This window comes from Suncus etruscus, chromosome 5, assembly GCF_024139225.1.
Source record: "Suncus etruscus isolate mSunEtr1 chromosome 5, mSunEtr1.pri.cur, whole genome shotgun sequence".
NCBI lineage: Eukaryota > Metazoa > Chordata > Mammalia > Eulipotyphla > Soricidae > Suncus > Suncus etruscus.
In genome coordinates, this window is record NC_064852.1 from 118,111,609 (window position 1) to 118,129,766 (window position 18,158).

The following is an 18,158-nucleotide window of genomic DNA, read 5'->3' on the forward strand; positions in this document are numbered from 1 at the left end:
TAAGCTCTCGCCATCAAGCTCCTGGCTCTGTTGCTTTGACACAGCTGGTTGCAGTGTGGTGCATCAGAAATCACACACACTCATTGTAACACTGGGATCCCAAAATCCAGAACCCTCAGGACTGGTCTGTACTTGCATAACATTGGGATCCAACTTGAAGCCTCACACTTGCAAAGAAAATGCTTTTGCTCATGAATCATCTCCTAGTCCTCTTAAATGTAATTTCTGTAAAGTTCTTTATTGTTTTGTTTTGGGGGCCACACCCAGCAACACTCAGGGGTTACTCTTTTGTTTTGTTTTGTTTTTTGGGCCACACCCGTTTGATGCTCAAGGGTTACTCCTGGCTAAGAGCTCAGAAATTGCCTCTGGCTTGGAGGGACCATATGGGATGCCAGGGGACCTAACCGCAGTCCTTCCTCAGTTAGTGTTTGCAAGGCAGACACCTTACCTCTAGCACCACTTCACCGGCCCCACAGGTTACTCTTGACTCTCTGCTCAGAAATTAATTTCTGGAAGTTTGTGGGGACCATATGGGGTGCCAGGGATCGAACCCTGATTAGCTGCATGTAAGGCAAAATGCCTAACTGCTGTATTATTGATTCAGAACCTGAAGTTCTTTATTTTTTTATATGATATACACGTGTATAATCAGGTTTTGAATGCATGGCCCTTGGTGACTAGTTTATTTTGTTTGTTTTTGGGTCACACCCAGTGATGTTTAGGTGTTACTCCTGACTCTGCACTCAGGAATAACTCCTGGTTGTGTTCAAGGATGTCAGGGACTAAATCTTGATTGGCTGCATGCAAGGCAAGTGCCCTGACTGCTATACTATTGCTCTGGCTCTGATATCTAGTTTTTGTATCTTTGCCATTTCTATTCTTCACATGCTTGTATTCTATTATGTTTAAATTATTTCATCTAAATGATAAAAGCCCTCAAGATAGTCTGTGTATTTGTCTTGGATAAGGTGCAATTTGATTTCACTCAGTAATGCTTGATATATCTATTTTTGGAGGAGAGGGACCAAGCCTGAGCATTAGCTCAGGAGTTACTCTTGCTCTGCTGTCAGGAATCACTCCTCAAGGCTCTGGTGACTATATAGGATGCCAGGATCAAACCAGGGTTTGCTGCATGCAAGGCAGTTGTCCTGTCCCCTGTACTGTCTGTCTCTAGTAAGCTTATTTTTGGCTAATTTGAAGTATAGTTGTTGAGGAGAGTTTAAAAGCAGTAAGAAAATAGGTTTTGAATATAATTGAAGAACAGATTTGCTTTCAGTTCAGCTCTGCTCTAAAATATCTTATCTAAATATACAAGTTTGAGAGATTGATCAACTGGCCATGTGCTTACCACTCATGCTGTATGCAGAAGGCCCGGGTTTGATTCCCAATATAGTGTGATCCCCTGAGCACTGCCAGGTATGGTCCTAAGAAGCAGAATGCATTTATAAAATATACAGTTTTTCTTTTAATAAAAAAAGTACTCATAAGTTACCTTTTAGGAGGGTCCTCCCAAGTGTTGCTGGGAATACTGGGGCCATTTCCTAGATTTATAGCCAAACAGGAAAAGGCTGAGGATGTTAGGTGCTTCAGAGCTAGACACCAGTTGGGCCACCCAGATGGTGCTTGGGGGCATCCGGAGCCACACCAAGTAATGTTTGGAGCCTACAGGACTGTATAGGAAGATGTTTAGATGGCCACATGCATGGGTTCAGCTGGCTCTCTTTATCTCCCTGATCCACATTGACTTTTTTTTTCTCTTTCAGAGGTAAAAGCATAGAAGATAGAAGATGCTGGGATCTGATCACAGTGTTGTAGAAGAATGGTTATCAGAATTCAAGGTAAATTGAATGGGAGAGAGGAATGGAAGTGGGCTTGCTCTTCGAGTCCTTGTTCTCCCTCGAACTCGTAATCTTGCTTGTTTCTTTGCATATTGCCATTCTGGAGAAGCCTATCTTGTGTTTTGGACCCACTTCCTCTCATGTTAAAAATTAATGAATATAGGGGCCGGCGAGGTGGCGCTACAGGTAAGGTGTCTGCCTTGCAAGCGCTAGCCAAGGAAAGGACCACGGTTCGATCCCCCGGCGTCCCATATGGTCCCCCCAAGCCAGGGGCAATTTCTGAGCGCGTAGCCAGGAGTAACCCCTGAGCATCTAACGGGTGTGGCCCAAAAAAACAAAAAAAAAAAAATTTAATGAATATAATAGAGCGAGGGTACGATGGGGAGGCGTTTGCCCCTCCCCTCCTCTCTCTTCTCCTCTCCTCTCCTTTTTCTTCCTTTCCCCTCACTTCCATCCCCTCCACACCTGTTCCATTAGACACTGTGATTTGCAATATTATTACTGGAAAGGTATCATGCATATTACTTTACCTTCTCTCAGCACCCAAATCATCTGTAATTGGCTTTTTTTTATTATTATTATTTTGGGGCCATACTCAGTGACATTCAGGGGTTACTCCTGGTTCTGCACTCAGAAATTATACCTGGCAGCTCAGGGTACCCTATGGGTTGCCAAATGTTGAACCCAGGTCAGCCATGTGCAAGGCAAATGCCCTACCTGCTGTGCTATTGCTCTGGCTCTGTAATTGACTATTTTAATTAAGCTTTACCATCCCAGACTACAGACGGAAATTACTGGGTGTTTTCCGCCTAACTGTCTCTCCAAAATAATATTCTACTGTGGCTTTGATGCTAGGGAGCGTCATAGTTCAGCCAGATAATGGCGTAATAATGGTCATGAGGGACAGCCAGCCTGCTGGGAAAGTTAAATAAAAATTGATATGCATGTCTCTTAACCTGTTAACAAATACAAGTAAAAAGATGCAAATGTTTTTGAGGGCTAGGATATATTTGATTGATAATAGTTGGTAGAATTAATGGGAATTGTACATTTTAAGTTATAATATAGAGAGGAAAGCTCAAGACTCCAGAAAAGCACAGAAATAGGCTTTCGTCCATGTGATTTTATTTTCTTTCATTAAAAATCATTGATTTGGTAGAAAAGAATTTATGAATAGTATAGAAATAAAATGTTTTCTAAGCCAGAGGCAAGAATTAAAACAGATTATTTCTTGATGAATGTAAGGCAGCTCATTTCAGTAAATCCTGGCATGTTATTTATTTATAATCATTTTACAGGGTTAAGAAATTGTATCACGGGGCCGGGCGGTGGCGCTAAAGGTAAGGTGCCTGCCTTACCTGCGCTAGCCTAGGACGGACCGGGGTTCGATCCCCCGGCATCCCATATGGTCCCCAAGCCAGGAGCAACTTCTGAGCGCATAGCCAGGAGTAACCCTTGAGCATCACTGGGTGTGGCCCAAAAACCAAAAAAAAAAAAAAAAAGAAATTGTATCACACAGCATCTTAGTTTGTTTTATTAGTCTTTTTTTGTGGGGGGGGCACACCCATTTGATTCTCAGTGGTTAGTCCTGGCTAAGCGCCCAGAAATTGCCCCTGGCTTGGGGGGACCACATGGGACGCTGGGGGATAACACCTCCATCCTTCCTTGGCTAGCGCTTGCAAGGCAGACACCTTGCCTCTAGCGCCAGCCCCTGTTTTATTAGTTTTATTAGTCTTTATGTTTATTTTTCCCCGTTCTCCCATTTTGGTTGCTGTGTTGTATTCAAAGGTCACATCTTGCTTGTACTTACACGCAATCATATACATTTAGTTACTATTCTTGTACATTTAGTTGTGGTGCACTGCTATAGGGGATCCCAGTTGCTCTATTGCTAGTGTCACTCTCATCCATGTAGCCACATACTTGTGCCCTCACGCCTGCAAGTGAGCGCTCTACCACTAAGTCACATTGCTGGGTCCCTTTTGGCTCCTTACTTATAGTACTTATTTTTCTTTCTTGGGGGGATTTGATGCTATTATAATTTTTTTTTTTTTTTGGATTTTGGGCCACACCCAGCAGTGCCCAGGGGTTATTCCTGGCTATCTGCTCAGAAATAGCTCCTGGCAGGCACGGGGGACCATATAGGACACTGGGATTTGAACCAACCACCTTAGGTCCTGGGTCGGCTGCTTGCAAGACAAACGCCGCTGTGCTATCTCTCTGGCCCGAGCTATTATAAATCTTTTTTTTTTTCCTTTTTGGTTTTTTTTTTTTTGGGGGGTCACACCTAGCAGTGCTCAGGGATTACTCCTGGCTTTACGCTCAGAAATCACCCCCGGCAGGCTTGGGGATCACATGGGATGCCGGGATTTGAATCAACCTCCTTCTACATACAAGGCAAATGCCTTACTGCTGTGCTATCTCTCCAGTCCCATAAATCTTTTATTTATTTATTTATTTGTTTGTGGTTTTTGGGTCAAACCCGGCAGTGCTCAGGGGTTATTCCTGGCTCCAGGCTCAGAAATCGCTCCTGGCAGGCTCGGGGGACCATATGGGACGCCAGGATTCCAACCGATGGCCTCCTGCATGAAAGGCAAATGCCTTACCTCCATGCTATCTCTCCGGCTCCAAATCTTTTTATTTTTAATTCTTATTGTGAACAAAGTGAATTAGGAATTTTTCACAGTAATATTTAAGGTACATAGTGCTATTATAAATCTTTTAAGAATCACCCATGAAGTTAAGTTTTTGACTTCCTAAATACGAAATTTACTTCTATTTTTCTTTAATGTTTCTCGTAGGCATTACCTGACACTCAGATCACCAATTATGCAGCAACTCTTCATCGGAAAAAGTCCCTGGTACCCGCCCTCTATAAAGTTATTCAGGATTCAGACAATGAGGTAGGATTATAATAAAAACGATTCTGATATAATAAAAAGAAAAGTGTAATATAACTCATTTATGTAACTTGAAATTTTCCCTTTCTTTTTATTAAGTTCTTTTTATGGGACTAGGAAACTTACTTTCTGCTGTTTTTCATTCCTAGAGTTGCTTTGGCTTTTTCATGCTCTCCCTCTCTATTTTTTAAATGTTTTGATCAAAATTGTACCTATTGAAGATAATATATTTTTTATTTTTATTCTTAAATTGAGTGTCAACTCAACAGATTAATTTCAATCTTTTCTGATTTCTGTTCTGGAAGTCCAATTTTAACCACACACTGAGATTTATTTTTATTATTATTTGCACTCTTTTTGTTGACAATATGGAATTCTGTACAATCACTCTAATAATTGATCTCAAGCTGGTAAAGGAAGTGAAGCTGCTTGTAAATTTAGATTAAAAATAAGCACAGAAAATATTTATATATGTTAATCTGAATAGTCCAGATGAGTAAACTTAGAATAAGACTTTCTTGTTACAGGGCCAGGGAGATAGTACAGGGCATAGGGCATTTGCCTTGCACTCAGCTATGCAGGTTCGATATACAGCACCCCATATGGTCAGATTCACTCAGGAGTAATCCCTGAGTGCCAAGTCAGGAGTAAGGCTTGAGCACCACAAGGTGTGGACCAGAATCAAAAGAGACTTTCTTCTTATTCAGTTTTGTGATGGAAGGGAATGATTGTTGTAACTAAATTTTTATGTGAATCTATCCAAAGTACACACATTACTTTTCTATAAACACAACAGTTTGACCTAGTTTTATCACCACTGGATTCATGTTTGATTTTAAATGAAACTGAAAGGGGCACAGAGGAAAGTAGCTTCTTATCTTCCCAGATACATCTTCCAAGAGCGCCTCTGCTGTAGACTGGAGTGAGTGTGAAGATGTTCAGGTAATCCTCTCCTAACCAGCAGCTTGACTTCAAGTGCACTTTCCTTTTCATCTCACTAAAAGCTTGCTACTGACCTCTCTCTCCTCTTCTAAACTTGGATTGGCTTTCAGGCTTGCTATTGCTACTTACAGCAGTGATTGCAGGATTCATTCACTTCTTTTTTCTCTTGCTATGTATCGATGAATGTTTTATAACTTCAGGTGTGGTAGCATACATATATTTTAGTTCTTCTTGAGCAGGAGTTTTCAAAATTCTTTGTGAATATGTTATGTGTATTCTCTAGCCCTTGTTTTGCATTATCTTAACTTTTAAGCTTTGCTTATTAAAATGTATGTGTTCTTTAGATTGTAAGCTCTTTGTGGGCAGTAGTCATTAATCTATATATGTTATTTCCCTGGAATCTAGTATTTGGTCATGTACAAAATGTGGCTTAAATACTAATTAGAAGAATGGTGGAATAAATATGAAATGAGATTCCAAAATACCATCATTTCACCACCAGGGCTTATATGTGTATTATAAGTATTGGTTTCCTCTTTTCCTTTTATGTTTTGGATGCTTTGATAGAAAATTTTTTTAGAAAGCCTGTGTTTATACTTCAAACTATTAATGTATGACCTTGTCATTTCTTGAGGTAGAAAAATTGAAGCTTGAGGTCCTGATTCAAAATTCAATATTCATTATAATTAATGAGATTTCAGAGCAAGTTTATCTTTTTAAACTTTTCTTCTGCCATATTTTGCGTATTTGTACTTCAGAAAGAATGTTAAGTTTGATAGAGTGAGTCGTTAAGTATTTCTGGACTTGGATCATAGAAGCAGAGTCCTTTTTGTTCTTTTTTGTTATATTCTGAAAGCATCAAATGTATTTTGAGGGGCCGGGCGGTGGCGCAAAAGGTAAGGTGCCTGCCTTGCCTGCGCTAGCCTTGGACGGACCACGGTTCGATCCCCCGGTGTCCCATATGGTCCCCCAAGCCAGGAGCAACTTCTTAGCGCATAGCCAGGAGTAACCCCTGAGCATCAACGGGTGTGGCCCCCCCAAAAAAAATGTATTTTGAATTGAAATTATTTCAGAATATTGTCATGTATAGATAGTATTAATTAAAGTTTATGATATTGTAACATTTTTGCTTTAAGGATCAAAAAGAACCCTAGGAGACAGTATTTTCCAGAAGTTTAATATTGCGTAATCTGACCAACATGTATTGTACCTTAAAATTTAATCTCAAGAACAGTTTTTTCATATTTCATCTCTTAATCAATCCTAGAATCTCTATCACTGACTTCTGTGATATTGTACAGTTTGATTGTCTAGATTTAATGTAAGTGAAGAATTGGAAAGAGTTTTCTTTTGTGATGTTGGAGATATTATTAGGGCCTCACAGATGCAAGGCAAGGGCTCTACCCTGAGCTATGTCCTCAGCCTTGATTTCCCAGAGAACTTAACTAGACATGGGAGTTGGGGAGATGGAGGAGAGGGAGAAAACAGAAGAGAACCCAGGGTCTTTCAAGCTATCATCTAGTTTCAGTAAGTGTTAAATTGTATAATTTGAGCATAACTGTTTGCATTTTATCTGCATTTTAAAAAATCACATAACTGTGTAGTCTGCAGTTATTTATAAGAAACCATTCAAAATTGGTCCATATTTAGGGGTTTCAAAGTTTTTTTTTTTGGGGGGGGGGTTGGGTCATACTCGGCAGCACTCAGGGGTTACTCCTGACTCTACGCTCAGAAATCGCTCCTGGCAGGCTCGGGGGACCATATGGGATGCCGGGATTCGAACCATTGACCTTCTGATTGCAAGGCAAACACCTTAATTCCATGCTATCTCTCCGGCCCCAAGTTTTCAAAGTTTTGAAGTTCCTCATATAGTAATAAATCCTCTTATAGCATGAAAAATTTAAAAAATCTTTAAGAATTTTTTTTATTTTCAAAATCTTTTAGACATAATAGAATGTGTCAACCTTAAAAGATAAAAATAACCCATTTGTTTTAGTTGTGTGTATTTATAATATTTAAATGAGTACCTAAATATTACTATGTATTGCAACATTTTTCCTTCTGTATATTAGATATTTTTTTGAGTCATAGGTCTCATGGAGATTTAAAGTTTATTATTATCTAGATCATTATTTCTTCCAGTACAAACTTCTTAAACTGGAATATATAGTACAGATTGTAAGGAACAAGAAATAGTCTCCAAATATAAATGTAATAAAAAGTTACCTAATAAATTTAATAGTGTGGTGTATTGAAAGTTATGTTGCTATATGGACAAAATATTTATAGTTAGTGGATTGATTGGTTTTATATGTAACTACACATAAAGTAAGATTTAGATTGCACTGATTTAGATATGTAGAAATTAATATTAAGAATTATTTCTTAAATGTTATACAAGTATTTGTGTCATTTGGTCACAGCCAAAAGAATGGAAAATAACCCATGTGTATTTTTTTACTTTTAGCTCTTAGAGCCTGTTTGCCACCAGCTGTTTGAGCTCTATCGTAGCTCTGAAGTTCGTCTTAAGAGGTTCACACTACAGTTCTTGCCAGAATTGATGTGGGTTTATTTACGGCTTACAGTTAGCCGAGATAGACAAAGTAATGGTTGCATTGAAGCTCTTCTGTTAGGAATTTATAATTTGGTAAGTTGAAAACTATAGTTTGGAAACTTTAAAGTTGTTTATTCTCTTCCTAGAATCCACCCAGGGCCTTTCCCATGCAAGGCATGTGCTCAACTGACCTACATTCCCAGCCTTAAGTAATTTTTATATTCACTTAGATATTATATTATGGTCCACACCCAAAGGCATTAAGGGTTACTCCTCACTTAGTATTTGTGGGTTGCTCCTGGTAGTGCTCAGTAATACCACACAGTGCCTGGGATCAAATTCACGACACCTGGGGCAAGAGCAATAGAAGATGTATTGGGTACTTGCATTACCTATGGCCAACCAAATTTGGTCCCTGGTGTTCCATATGTTCCTTGAGCACTGCAAGGAGTGATCCCTACGCACTTATCCAGGAATAAACCTTGGCTACTGCTGGGTGTAATCCAAAAACCAAAACCAAATTCAGGATTCATATATAAAGCATGTGCTCCAGTTCGGAGCTGTCTCTTTGGACTTCTAGGTGGCTTTGTTTGGGCTATACCTGGTGGCTTTCAACTTACTCCTGGCTCTGTGCTCAGAAATTACTCCTGGTGGGCTCAGAGGATCCAGGTCAGCTGCATGTAAAGCAAATACCCTACCCACTGTGTTATCACTCTGGTCCCGTGACCCAGTTTTTGGTCCTGGCACTCTGTATGATTCCCTAAACCCTGCCAGGAATGGTCCCTAAGCATAGACCCAGGAATAAGCCCTGAGCACAGCCAGGTCTGACCCTAAAACCACATACACTTAAAATCAGGTGTTAGAAATGTGTATCAGAAAAGCATCCATGGGGCCGGCCAACTGGTGCTAGAGGTAAGGCATTTTCCTTGCCCGAGCTAGCCTAGGACGGACTTTGGTTCGAGCCCCTGGCGTCCCATATGGTCCCCTAAGCCAGGTGCGATTTCTGAGTGTATAGCCAGGAGTCACCCCTGAGTATCACGGAGTGTGTCCCAAAAAAAAAAACAACAACAAAAAAAAAAAAAGAAAGAAACAAAGAAAAGAAAAAGAAAAAAAATCAAAAGCAAGGCATCCTCAGGTGTTTGTGTAATATGGTTAAAATAGTGTTAAACTTTACAGTATTAACCTATCTTCTTTCAGTTTCTTTCATACTTTTTTTGTTTGTTTGTTTGTTTTTGTTTTGTTTTGGTTTTTGGGCCACACCCGGCGGTGCTCAGGAGTTACTCCTGGCTGTCTGCTCAGAAATAGCTCCTGGCAGGCACGGGGGACCATATGGGACACCGGGATTCGAACCAACCACCTTTGGTCCTGAATCGACTGCTTGCAAGGCAAACACCGCTGTGCTATCTCTCCGGGCCCAGTTTTTTTCATACTTATGTTCTCTTTTCTCTGTGGCTATCAGTGTTTTTTAGCACCTTGCTTTTCTTTCTTTATTTATTTTTTTTAATTTTGTGTACACATAGCTCTGTTCAGGGTTAACACCTGGCTCTGTACATATGACTCCTAGCCATCTCAGGGACCATATAGGATGCCAGGGACTGAACCCAGGTCAGACATTTGCAAGGAAAGCGTCCTACACACAGTGCTATTGCACCTACCCATGATGGTTTTCTATTATGTGCTCATTTTTCAACCCTCTGCTCCCCTGCCCCGAGCACATATTACTTTAGACATTTCCAGGGGAAATTTCTTATGTTTGTTTTGGTGCGACCCCAGCAACATTGCTCAGGATCTACTTCTGGGCTTAGTGCAGTGGAAGGAGTTGGGGGAAGAAAACCTGTTACTGGTGGTGCTCAGGGAGTTTTGTACCTAGGACTGAACCCAGGCCTCCTGCCTAGTCCCAGCTTGGTCGGATGTCAAGAATCCCTGGAGGGCTGTAAAGCTTCCTTCCAGCCTGCTGAGCTAACATTTAAACACCTCATGAGGTGTTTAAACAAATGTCAGAACACCTTTCTCCACAAATACACAGAGATAAACCAGAAATATTTGACTTAATTTGAAAGAAAATGAAGTAGTTTTATTACTTAAAAACAGTGTCAGTTAAAAAAAAAGTGTCAGTTGGAGGCCAAAGCGATAATGCAGTGGGTAGGGCATTTGCCTTGTACACAGCCCACCCAGGTTCAATCCCTGGCATTCTGTATGGTCCTCCTAGCCTGCCAAGAGTAATTTCTGAACACAGAGCCAAGAATAACTCCTGAGCACTGCCAGGTGCAGTCCAAACACACACAGACACACACGCGCGCTCGCACGATATTAATTTCACTCAGTATAACATTGGAGGCCCAGTGTTCTGATATTGTGATAACTAGTTTGACTACTCAGAAGTAAAATCATTTTTCTAGAAAGCTTTTTTAAAACCTATTTGCTTGCCCAAACTAGAAGTATGACCACCGTTCACATGTAATTGCAACTCTCATAGGGCAGATGAAACTTAGAAAATGAGACCTCTAGGGATGTTCTTCTGACTCAGTGCTTTGGTTATTATAGTTGTTTTATTACAGTTATTTTATCCTGTAGAGCTGCTCAAACCCTGACCAATTGCCTTCTAGGACCACTAAGGGCAGTTTTCTCTGTATTTTATGCCAGTTATATAGGCTGATAGGGTTTTTGAAGAAATTTAAAGTAAGGCAAGGACATAGCTAAGAGCACAAGTGTGCATGCTTTGCATGCCAGAGGCTGGCTTGTATATCCAGCAGGGTTGGTCTCCTGAGCCCCTCCAGGAGCAGCCAGTTCCTAGTACAAAGTCAGGAGTAACAACTGAGCAACATAATACTTATTGAGAGTGGTATTAAAGAAAAAGAGGTGCAGGAAGATCTCTCTAATTGCTGACATTGGCAGACTTTTTTTTTTTTTCTGTGAGAAATTCTAGGTGCCAGAGATGAAGAGAAATGAAGGATGTCAATGTCCTTTTAATTGAAAGATGAAGTACTTTTAAAAGTCACAAAATGAGGGTGGGAGGATAAGCCCAGGACTTTTCATGTGCAAAATCCTGGTTTCCATCCTGGGCACACCCTCCCTCCAAAATATAAAAAGCTGGACAGTTTGAACTCAAGCACTGATAGGAATCATCCTTTCATGGAGCCAGTATTAGCACTGCGCACGTGTATGTGTGTGTGTGTGTGTGTGTGTGTGTGTGTGTGTGTGTGAGAGAGAGAGAGAGACAGAGACAGAGACAGAGACAGAGAGACAGAGACAGAGACAGAGAAACAGAGGGTAAGGGAGAGGGAGAGACAGGAAGGGACTCACCCCTCTTGATTCAAAATAGAACAAAATAAAAATAAATAAAAATTCCAATAATTGGGCCGGAGAGATAGCATGGAGGTAGTGCTTTTACCTTACATGAAGAAGCACGGTGGTTTGAATCCCGCCATCCCATACAGTCTCCCGAGCCCTCCAGGACCGATTTCTGAGCGTAGAGCCAGGAGTAAACCTTAAGCGCTGCTGGGTATGACCCAAAAAATCAAAACAAAACAAAAAATTCCAATAATTTTTATGGGTTGGGTGAGGTCTCAAAATAAGAGTGGGAACCTGGGTTTGATCCCCAGAATCTTAATGTCCTCTGAGTATCATCAGGTATGGCCCATCTCCTGATTTTTGCTTTTACAGTTCAATAAACCACTTAGATATGAATGAATCTTTACTGACTTGGACTAATTATGGTAATGCATAACTTATGTCAGGTGGTGAACTTATTGTTTAATAATCACGACTATTTCTTTTAATCAGGATTATATTATTTAAGGTTTTTTTTAGGGGGGGGCATACCTGGTGACGCTCATGGGTTACTCCTGGTTATGCACTCAGAAATTGCTCCTGGCTTAGGGGACCATATGGAATGCCGGGGTTGAATTAAGGTTCGTCCTAGGTCAACCATGTGCAAGACAAGCGCCCTACCACTGCACCACTGCTCTGGCCTCTTATTTAGGATTTTAATCACTTAAAATCTAACTTTCGATTTTAGTATCTACTTCATGCTCTGTTACAGAGTATAGTAGTCCAGATAATATCTATCAAAAGATATACTCACCAGGGCCCAGAGAGATAGCACAGTGGCGTTTGCCTTGCAAGCAGCTGATTCAGGACCAAAGGTGGCTGGTTCGAATCCCGGTGTCCCATATCGTCCCCCGTGCCTGCCAGGAGCTATTTCTGAGCAGACAGCCAGGAGTAACCCCTGAGCATCGCCGGGTGTGGCCTGAAAACCAAAAAAAAAAAAAAAAAAAAAAAAAGTTATACTCACCAATTTGTATGTACACACTTGCTAATAAGATAGAAAAGGTACAATAGAGTAATAGTCTTTTTTGGGGAGAGAGTACAAACAGGTTTTATTTGGAAGTTCTGAGGAAGGGGAGGGAGAGGATGAGGGGAGAGTAAAGTGTGCAAGAGATCAAGAGAATGAGCATTTCTTTCTCCAGAGCAGAGAAAGCCCTGGTACATATCCAGCATGAAAGTATGGAACCATGAAAGGCCACATCTCCAGAGGGGAGATGTGGGTGACATGTGCTTGGACACCTGTGTCCAGGGATCACATGAGCCTAGTAGCATTTTTATATTACTATATCGAAAGATTCTTTCTTGATTGATAAGATATAAGTAATTAAGAAAGCAATCATTGTTTTTATGATAGTCTTCTGATCATTTAATTTTGAACTTTTTTTTTAACTAGGAAATTGCTGATAAAGACGGAAACAATAAAGTTCTATCTTTCACTATTCCTTCTTTATCCAAGCCTTCAATATATCATGAGGTAAGATTAAGAGTGAGATTATTTAAAATTATATTGAATAAGATAAAAATAAGTTTCTTACCAGAGATAAATGTGACTACCACATCTTTGTTCCTTAAAATTGGGAATTTGTTATTAGTGATATAAAGCTGAACTATTGTTTGGAGAGATAGAAAGTAATTAATGGAAATATTTTTCTATTCTATTAATGTAATTTTCTGTCTTTTTAATTTTTATGAATTTTGAAAATATTCTTTAACAATTCTGAGTTCTATTAGTCACTTGTTAAATTGATTTACTTATCTTACTTGAAAAATAGCTATTTAGAACAATAGTGACAGTATAGCAATAATTTGTTTATAAAGGAGTCTGATTCAGTAAAATTGCACTTCTTTCTTAAATAATGTGAAAGCACTCTGCTGAGTTGAACTCCTTTTGCAAGTTCTCTTTAAAAAAATCTATTATGACTCAAATTTCATGTCTATGGTAATTTTCATTGTGTAAGTTTCTGAGGAAAGCATTAAAGAAACATGACTAGTTGAATGTTATTTCCTTATCTACACTTCGTATTTTGTCTTTTCATAACTGTGCAACTATTTGCTTTCTTAATTAATTCCTCTGGGATTTTGCTTTGTGTTGGAAATAGAATACCTCCTATTTAGTCAGAACTCGTTTTAGCATAGAATATATCTGAGCAACAGATTTTAATTAAATTTCTGTACTGTGTTACAAAATAAGATGGAGAATTGTAAAGCATATAAGAATGTGATGATTCTTTAGAATAATTTAGATACATGAAATTGATGATGTCATTAAAATGACATTTAATTCTACTTCTATTGTTTGTATTGTGTAGTTAAAAATGTTTTACTCTGAATTCTGAATTACAGATAAAAATCAATGTATTTATACCCTTGAGTCTTTAGCAGTTTATTCTATATTCTAAATATAAATTAATTTAATTATCTCTTTAAAAAGAGTAGATTTTTTTAGTTCTATATCACATAAATAATTTCCAGAAAGAACTAGAGGTGTTTAATAAAAATGGAAAGGGTTTTGAAAGTAAATATTGATCTGAAAACTGCTGTTGAAACAAAATGAATATCTCTACAAGACAAGGACTTTTTAGAGATACAGTCTCATGTGTTTCCTTTATTTTCAATAGCCCTCAACAATCGGATCCATGGCTTTGACAGAAGGAGCCTTGTGTCAGCATGATCTCATCAGGGTTGTTTATAGTGATCTTCATCCTCAAAGGGAAACATTCACTGCACAAAATCGGTAATGATCATAACCTTAAACAGTAATACTTATTTATTTATGCTTAATAAGTCATATAGTTACCTTACAACAGTGAATTTTTGGATTGCCAAAACTACCCTTACTTTGATAACTTGCTAGAAGGACTTGCAGAACTGAGTGAAAACTTTATATTCATTCTCTTACAAGATAATGATGCATCTGGACCAGCCAATAAATGATACAGCTGGAAATAAATCCATGGGGTGAAATCTGAGAGAAATCCATCCAAATATAAACCTTAAGCTTTATAAAATAATATAGGAGGTAAGGCTCTTGCTTTGCCCACAGCTGACACCAGTTGAACTCCCAGTATCACATATGGTGCCCTGCCATTACCATGTGCCACTCCTGAGCACTAAGCTAGGGGAAACACCTGAGTACCACAAGGTGTGGTCACCTCTCTACAGTATTGGTTTATTGTTGATAGCATATAATGTCATGTTAATAGCGACAGTTTTACTTCCTTTTTTCTTAAATTTAATCCATTTTAAAGGATATTTTTTTCTTACTTAATTGCTGTGGCAAGGATTTCTACTATTAAATAGTGATGTGGGGCCGGAGAGATAGCATGGAGGTAAAGAGTTTGCCTTGCATGCGGAATGTTGGTGGTTCGAATCCCGGCATCCCATATGGTCCCCTAAGCCTGCCTGGAGCGACTTCTGAGCATAGAGCCAGGAGTAACCCCTGAGCATGGTCGGGTATGACCCCCCAAAAGCAAAAACAAAAAAAATAATTGTGATGAGAGTAGGAATTAGGCACACTGAGATATGTACTCATTGATACAAATTACCTTCTACTTCTGGAAAAGAAGGCTCTTGATAGGCACAGAACCCCTTTTCAACAAAAGGGTCTGGAAAACTGACTTGCAACATACAAAAAAAAAATAGATCACTACTTAATACCACACGCAAAATTAAAATTTGAACATTAGCTTCAAAACCATAAAATATATAGACCATGTGGGCTAAAGAGATAGATTAAGTGGAAGAACATATACCAAATGTGATCGCTGACACTGGATGCCTCTCAAGTACCTCCAGGCTAGACCTGTGAGCTTAAACACTATGCTGAGTTGGTGCCTTCTTAGGAGTAACCTAGGGCCTCAGAGCAGTATTGGATAGAGCCCCTTTAAAAAAATACTTTTTATTGTTTTTTTTTGGGGTGGGGGCACACCCAGTGACACTCAGGGTTTACTCCTGACTATGCACTCAGAAATCTCTCCTGGCTTGGGGTATCATATGGGACACTGGGGGATTGAACTGAGGTCCGTCCTGGGTCAGTCGTGTAAGGCAGTGTGCTATCACTTCGGCCCCTGTTTTATTTTGTTTTGTTTGTTTTTGGACCACATTCCTGGCTCTGTGCTCAGAGGTCACTTCTAGTAGGCTTGGGGAACTATATGGAATGTCAAGGATCGAACTCAGGTCTGTCCTGGGTCAGCAGGATGCCAGGCAAATGTCCTAATGCTGTGCTATTGTTCCAGCTTCCAAAATTTTTTTAAACCATAAATGATACACTCTAGCACCTCAACATTAGAATTATATACTGAGACCCATCCTTTTTTGCAAAGGAAACAAAGAAAAGAATAAAATTAGACTATGTCAGATTGAAATTTTCTTTTAATTTTTTTATTTAAACAACTATTACATACATGATTGTGTTTGGGTTTCAGTCATGTAAAGAACACCACCCATCACTAGTGCAACATTCCCATCACCAATACCCCAAATCTCCCTCCTCCCCACCCGACCCCTGCCTGTACTCTAGACAGACTTTCCATTTCCCTCATACATTCTCATTATTAGGACAGTTCAAGTAGGCCATTCAGTTTATATTTTAAGAATGGTTTTGAGTCTGTAAAGTTTCTGAGCTGTTGTTTGTCTGTGAAACCATGTATTGTTCCTTCAAACCTGAAAGTGAGTTTTGCTGGGTGCAGTATTCTAGGCAAAGCATTTATTTTATTGAGTTTTGTCACTATGTCCCACCACTGCCTTCTGGCCTTGAGTGTTTCCGGTGACAGGTCTGCAGTAAATCTCAAGGATGTTCCCCTGAATGTAATTTCTCTTTTCGATCTTGCTGCTTTCAGAATTCTGTCTCTATCTGTGGGATTCGTCATTGTGACTAGGATGTGGCTTTGGGTGTTTTTTCTGGGGTCTCTTTTAGTTGGTACTCTTCGGGCATGTAGGATTTGATCACATGTATTCATTAGCTCTGGTAGTTTCTCTTTAATGATGTTCTTGACCGTTGATTCTTCCTGGAGATTTTTTTCCTGGGTCTCTGTGACTCCAATAATTCTTAAGTTGTTTCTGTTGAGCTTATCATAGATTTCTATTTTCATCTGTTCCCGTTCTTTGAGTAATTTTTCCATTGTTTGATCATTTGCTTTAAGGCTTTTTTCCAATTTCTTCTGCTGTATGGAATTGTTGTTCATCTCATCTTCCAGTGTACTAATTCTATCCTCAGCTGCTGTTAACCCGTGGGAAAGCTCAACCATGTTTTTCTTCAATTCATCTACTGAGTTTTTCAGACCTGTTATTTGACCTGAAATTTTAGTTTGGAGTTTTCTGATTTCTATCTTCATATCTCTTGATTCTTATTAGTGTTCTCTTCTATACTTTCTTTGAGTTCTTTGAACATCTTCCATATTTCGACTCTAAACTCCTTATCTGAGAGACTGACTAGTTGGTTGGTCATGTTCAAGTCATCAGAGTTACCATCGTCATTCTCTATGTCTGGCGCTGGCCTGGGTTGTTTCTCCATTGTCACCCTTGTATTGTGGGTTTTTCTACGTGGTGTGGTTGTATTCATTGGCTAAATGATGTGCAGGGCCGGGAAGCGAAGTGGAGCGGCAATGCTCCTCTGGCTCCACCCTTTCTGGGCTTGTAAACTCACCTCCAGGGAAGGTTCCAAGGAAGGCGAGCTTTCCGCAGATGAGCCACACACAGATGAAATCAGGCCAAAAATGGAGCACAGCATAGAAGACAGGCAGATAGGGGTGCTGGCATCTGAGTTCCAGCAGAGTTCAGCGGCTTCCCCTTTCTGGGCTTGTAAAGTCAGCCATTTCTTACTCACTTACTTGCTCGCTGGGTAGCTTCAGAATGCAGTTTTTGGGGGGTTCGCTTCCCAGGGCTCGGAGGAGAGCTTCAAGAAATCAGAAAAGACAGAGAAGCACAGGACAGGGCTCCCTTCATGTCCTCAGTTTTCTCAGAAGAAGCACAGCAGGGTAGAGACTCCGCAGGTAGAGCAATCAGCACTCCACCTGGCAATCCCCACAGTCAGCCATTTCTTACTCATTCACTCGCTCAGCTTCAGAATGCAGTTTGGGGGGGGGGGGGGGGTTCACTTCCCAGGGCTCTGAGGAGAGCTTCAAGAATTCAGAAAAGACAGAGAAGCACAGGACAGGGCTCCCTTCATGTCCTCAGTTTCCTCAGAAGAAGCCAGACTGAAAATTTTTACATGGCAAAAGAAACTACCACAGGGCTGGAGAGATAGCATAAAGTTAGGGCATTTGCCTTGCATGCAGAAGGATGGTGATTTAAATCTCAGTATCCTATGTGGTCCCCCAAGCTTGCCAGGAGCGATTCTGAGCATTGAACCAGGAGTAACCCTTGAGCACTGCGGGGGGTGACCTTCCCCCCTCAAAAAAAAAAAAACTATCACAAAAACAAAGCGATTTTTGTTGAGCTTTATATTTCACTTGCTGTGGCTTGTCTTGCATTGGTTCAGTTTCTAGTCCTGAAAAATAAACAACAACCAGTAAATGCTCATCATACATCTTATAAGGGGTTAATATACAAAAAATAAAATAGAATAAAAAGAACTTACTTACAGCTAGTTGACTATTA

The 18,158-nt window shown here is 39.9% G+C and overlaps 1 protein-coding gene across 1 annotated transcript in view; it reads left to right on the forward strand.

The window, feature by feature from the left end:
• HYCC2 (hyccin PI4KA lipid kinase complex subunit 2) overlaps positions 1 to 18,158 on the forward strand; it is a 49,950-nt gene that overhangs the window by 10,506 nt on the left and 21,286 nt on the right. The window contains exons 2-6 of the mRNA XM_049773209.1: positions 1,764 to 1,838; positions 4,640 to 4,741; positions 8,148 to 8,327; positions 12,955 to 13,035; positions 14,180 to 14,295. Coding sequence (XP_049629166.1) covers positions 1,788 to 1,838; positions 4,640 to 4,741; positions 8,148 to 8,327; positions 12,955 to 13,035; positions 14,180 to 14,295 — 530 coding nt within the window. The 5' untranslated portion in view covers positions 1,764 to 1,787. The remainder of the gene's footprint in view (positions 1 to 1,763; positions 1,839 to 4,639; positions 4,742 to 8,147; positions 8,328 to 12,954; positions 13,036 to 14,179; positions 14,296 to 18,158) is intronic.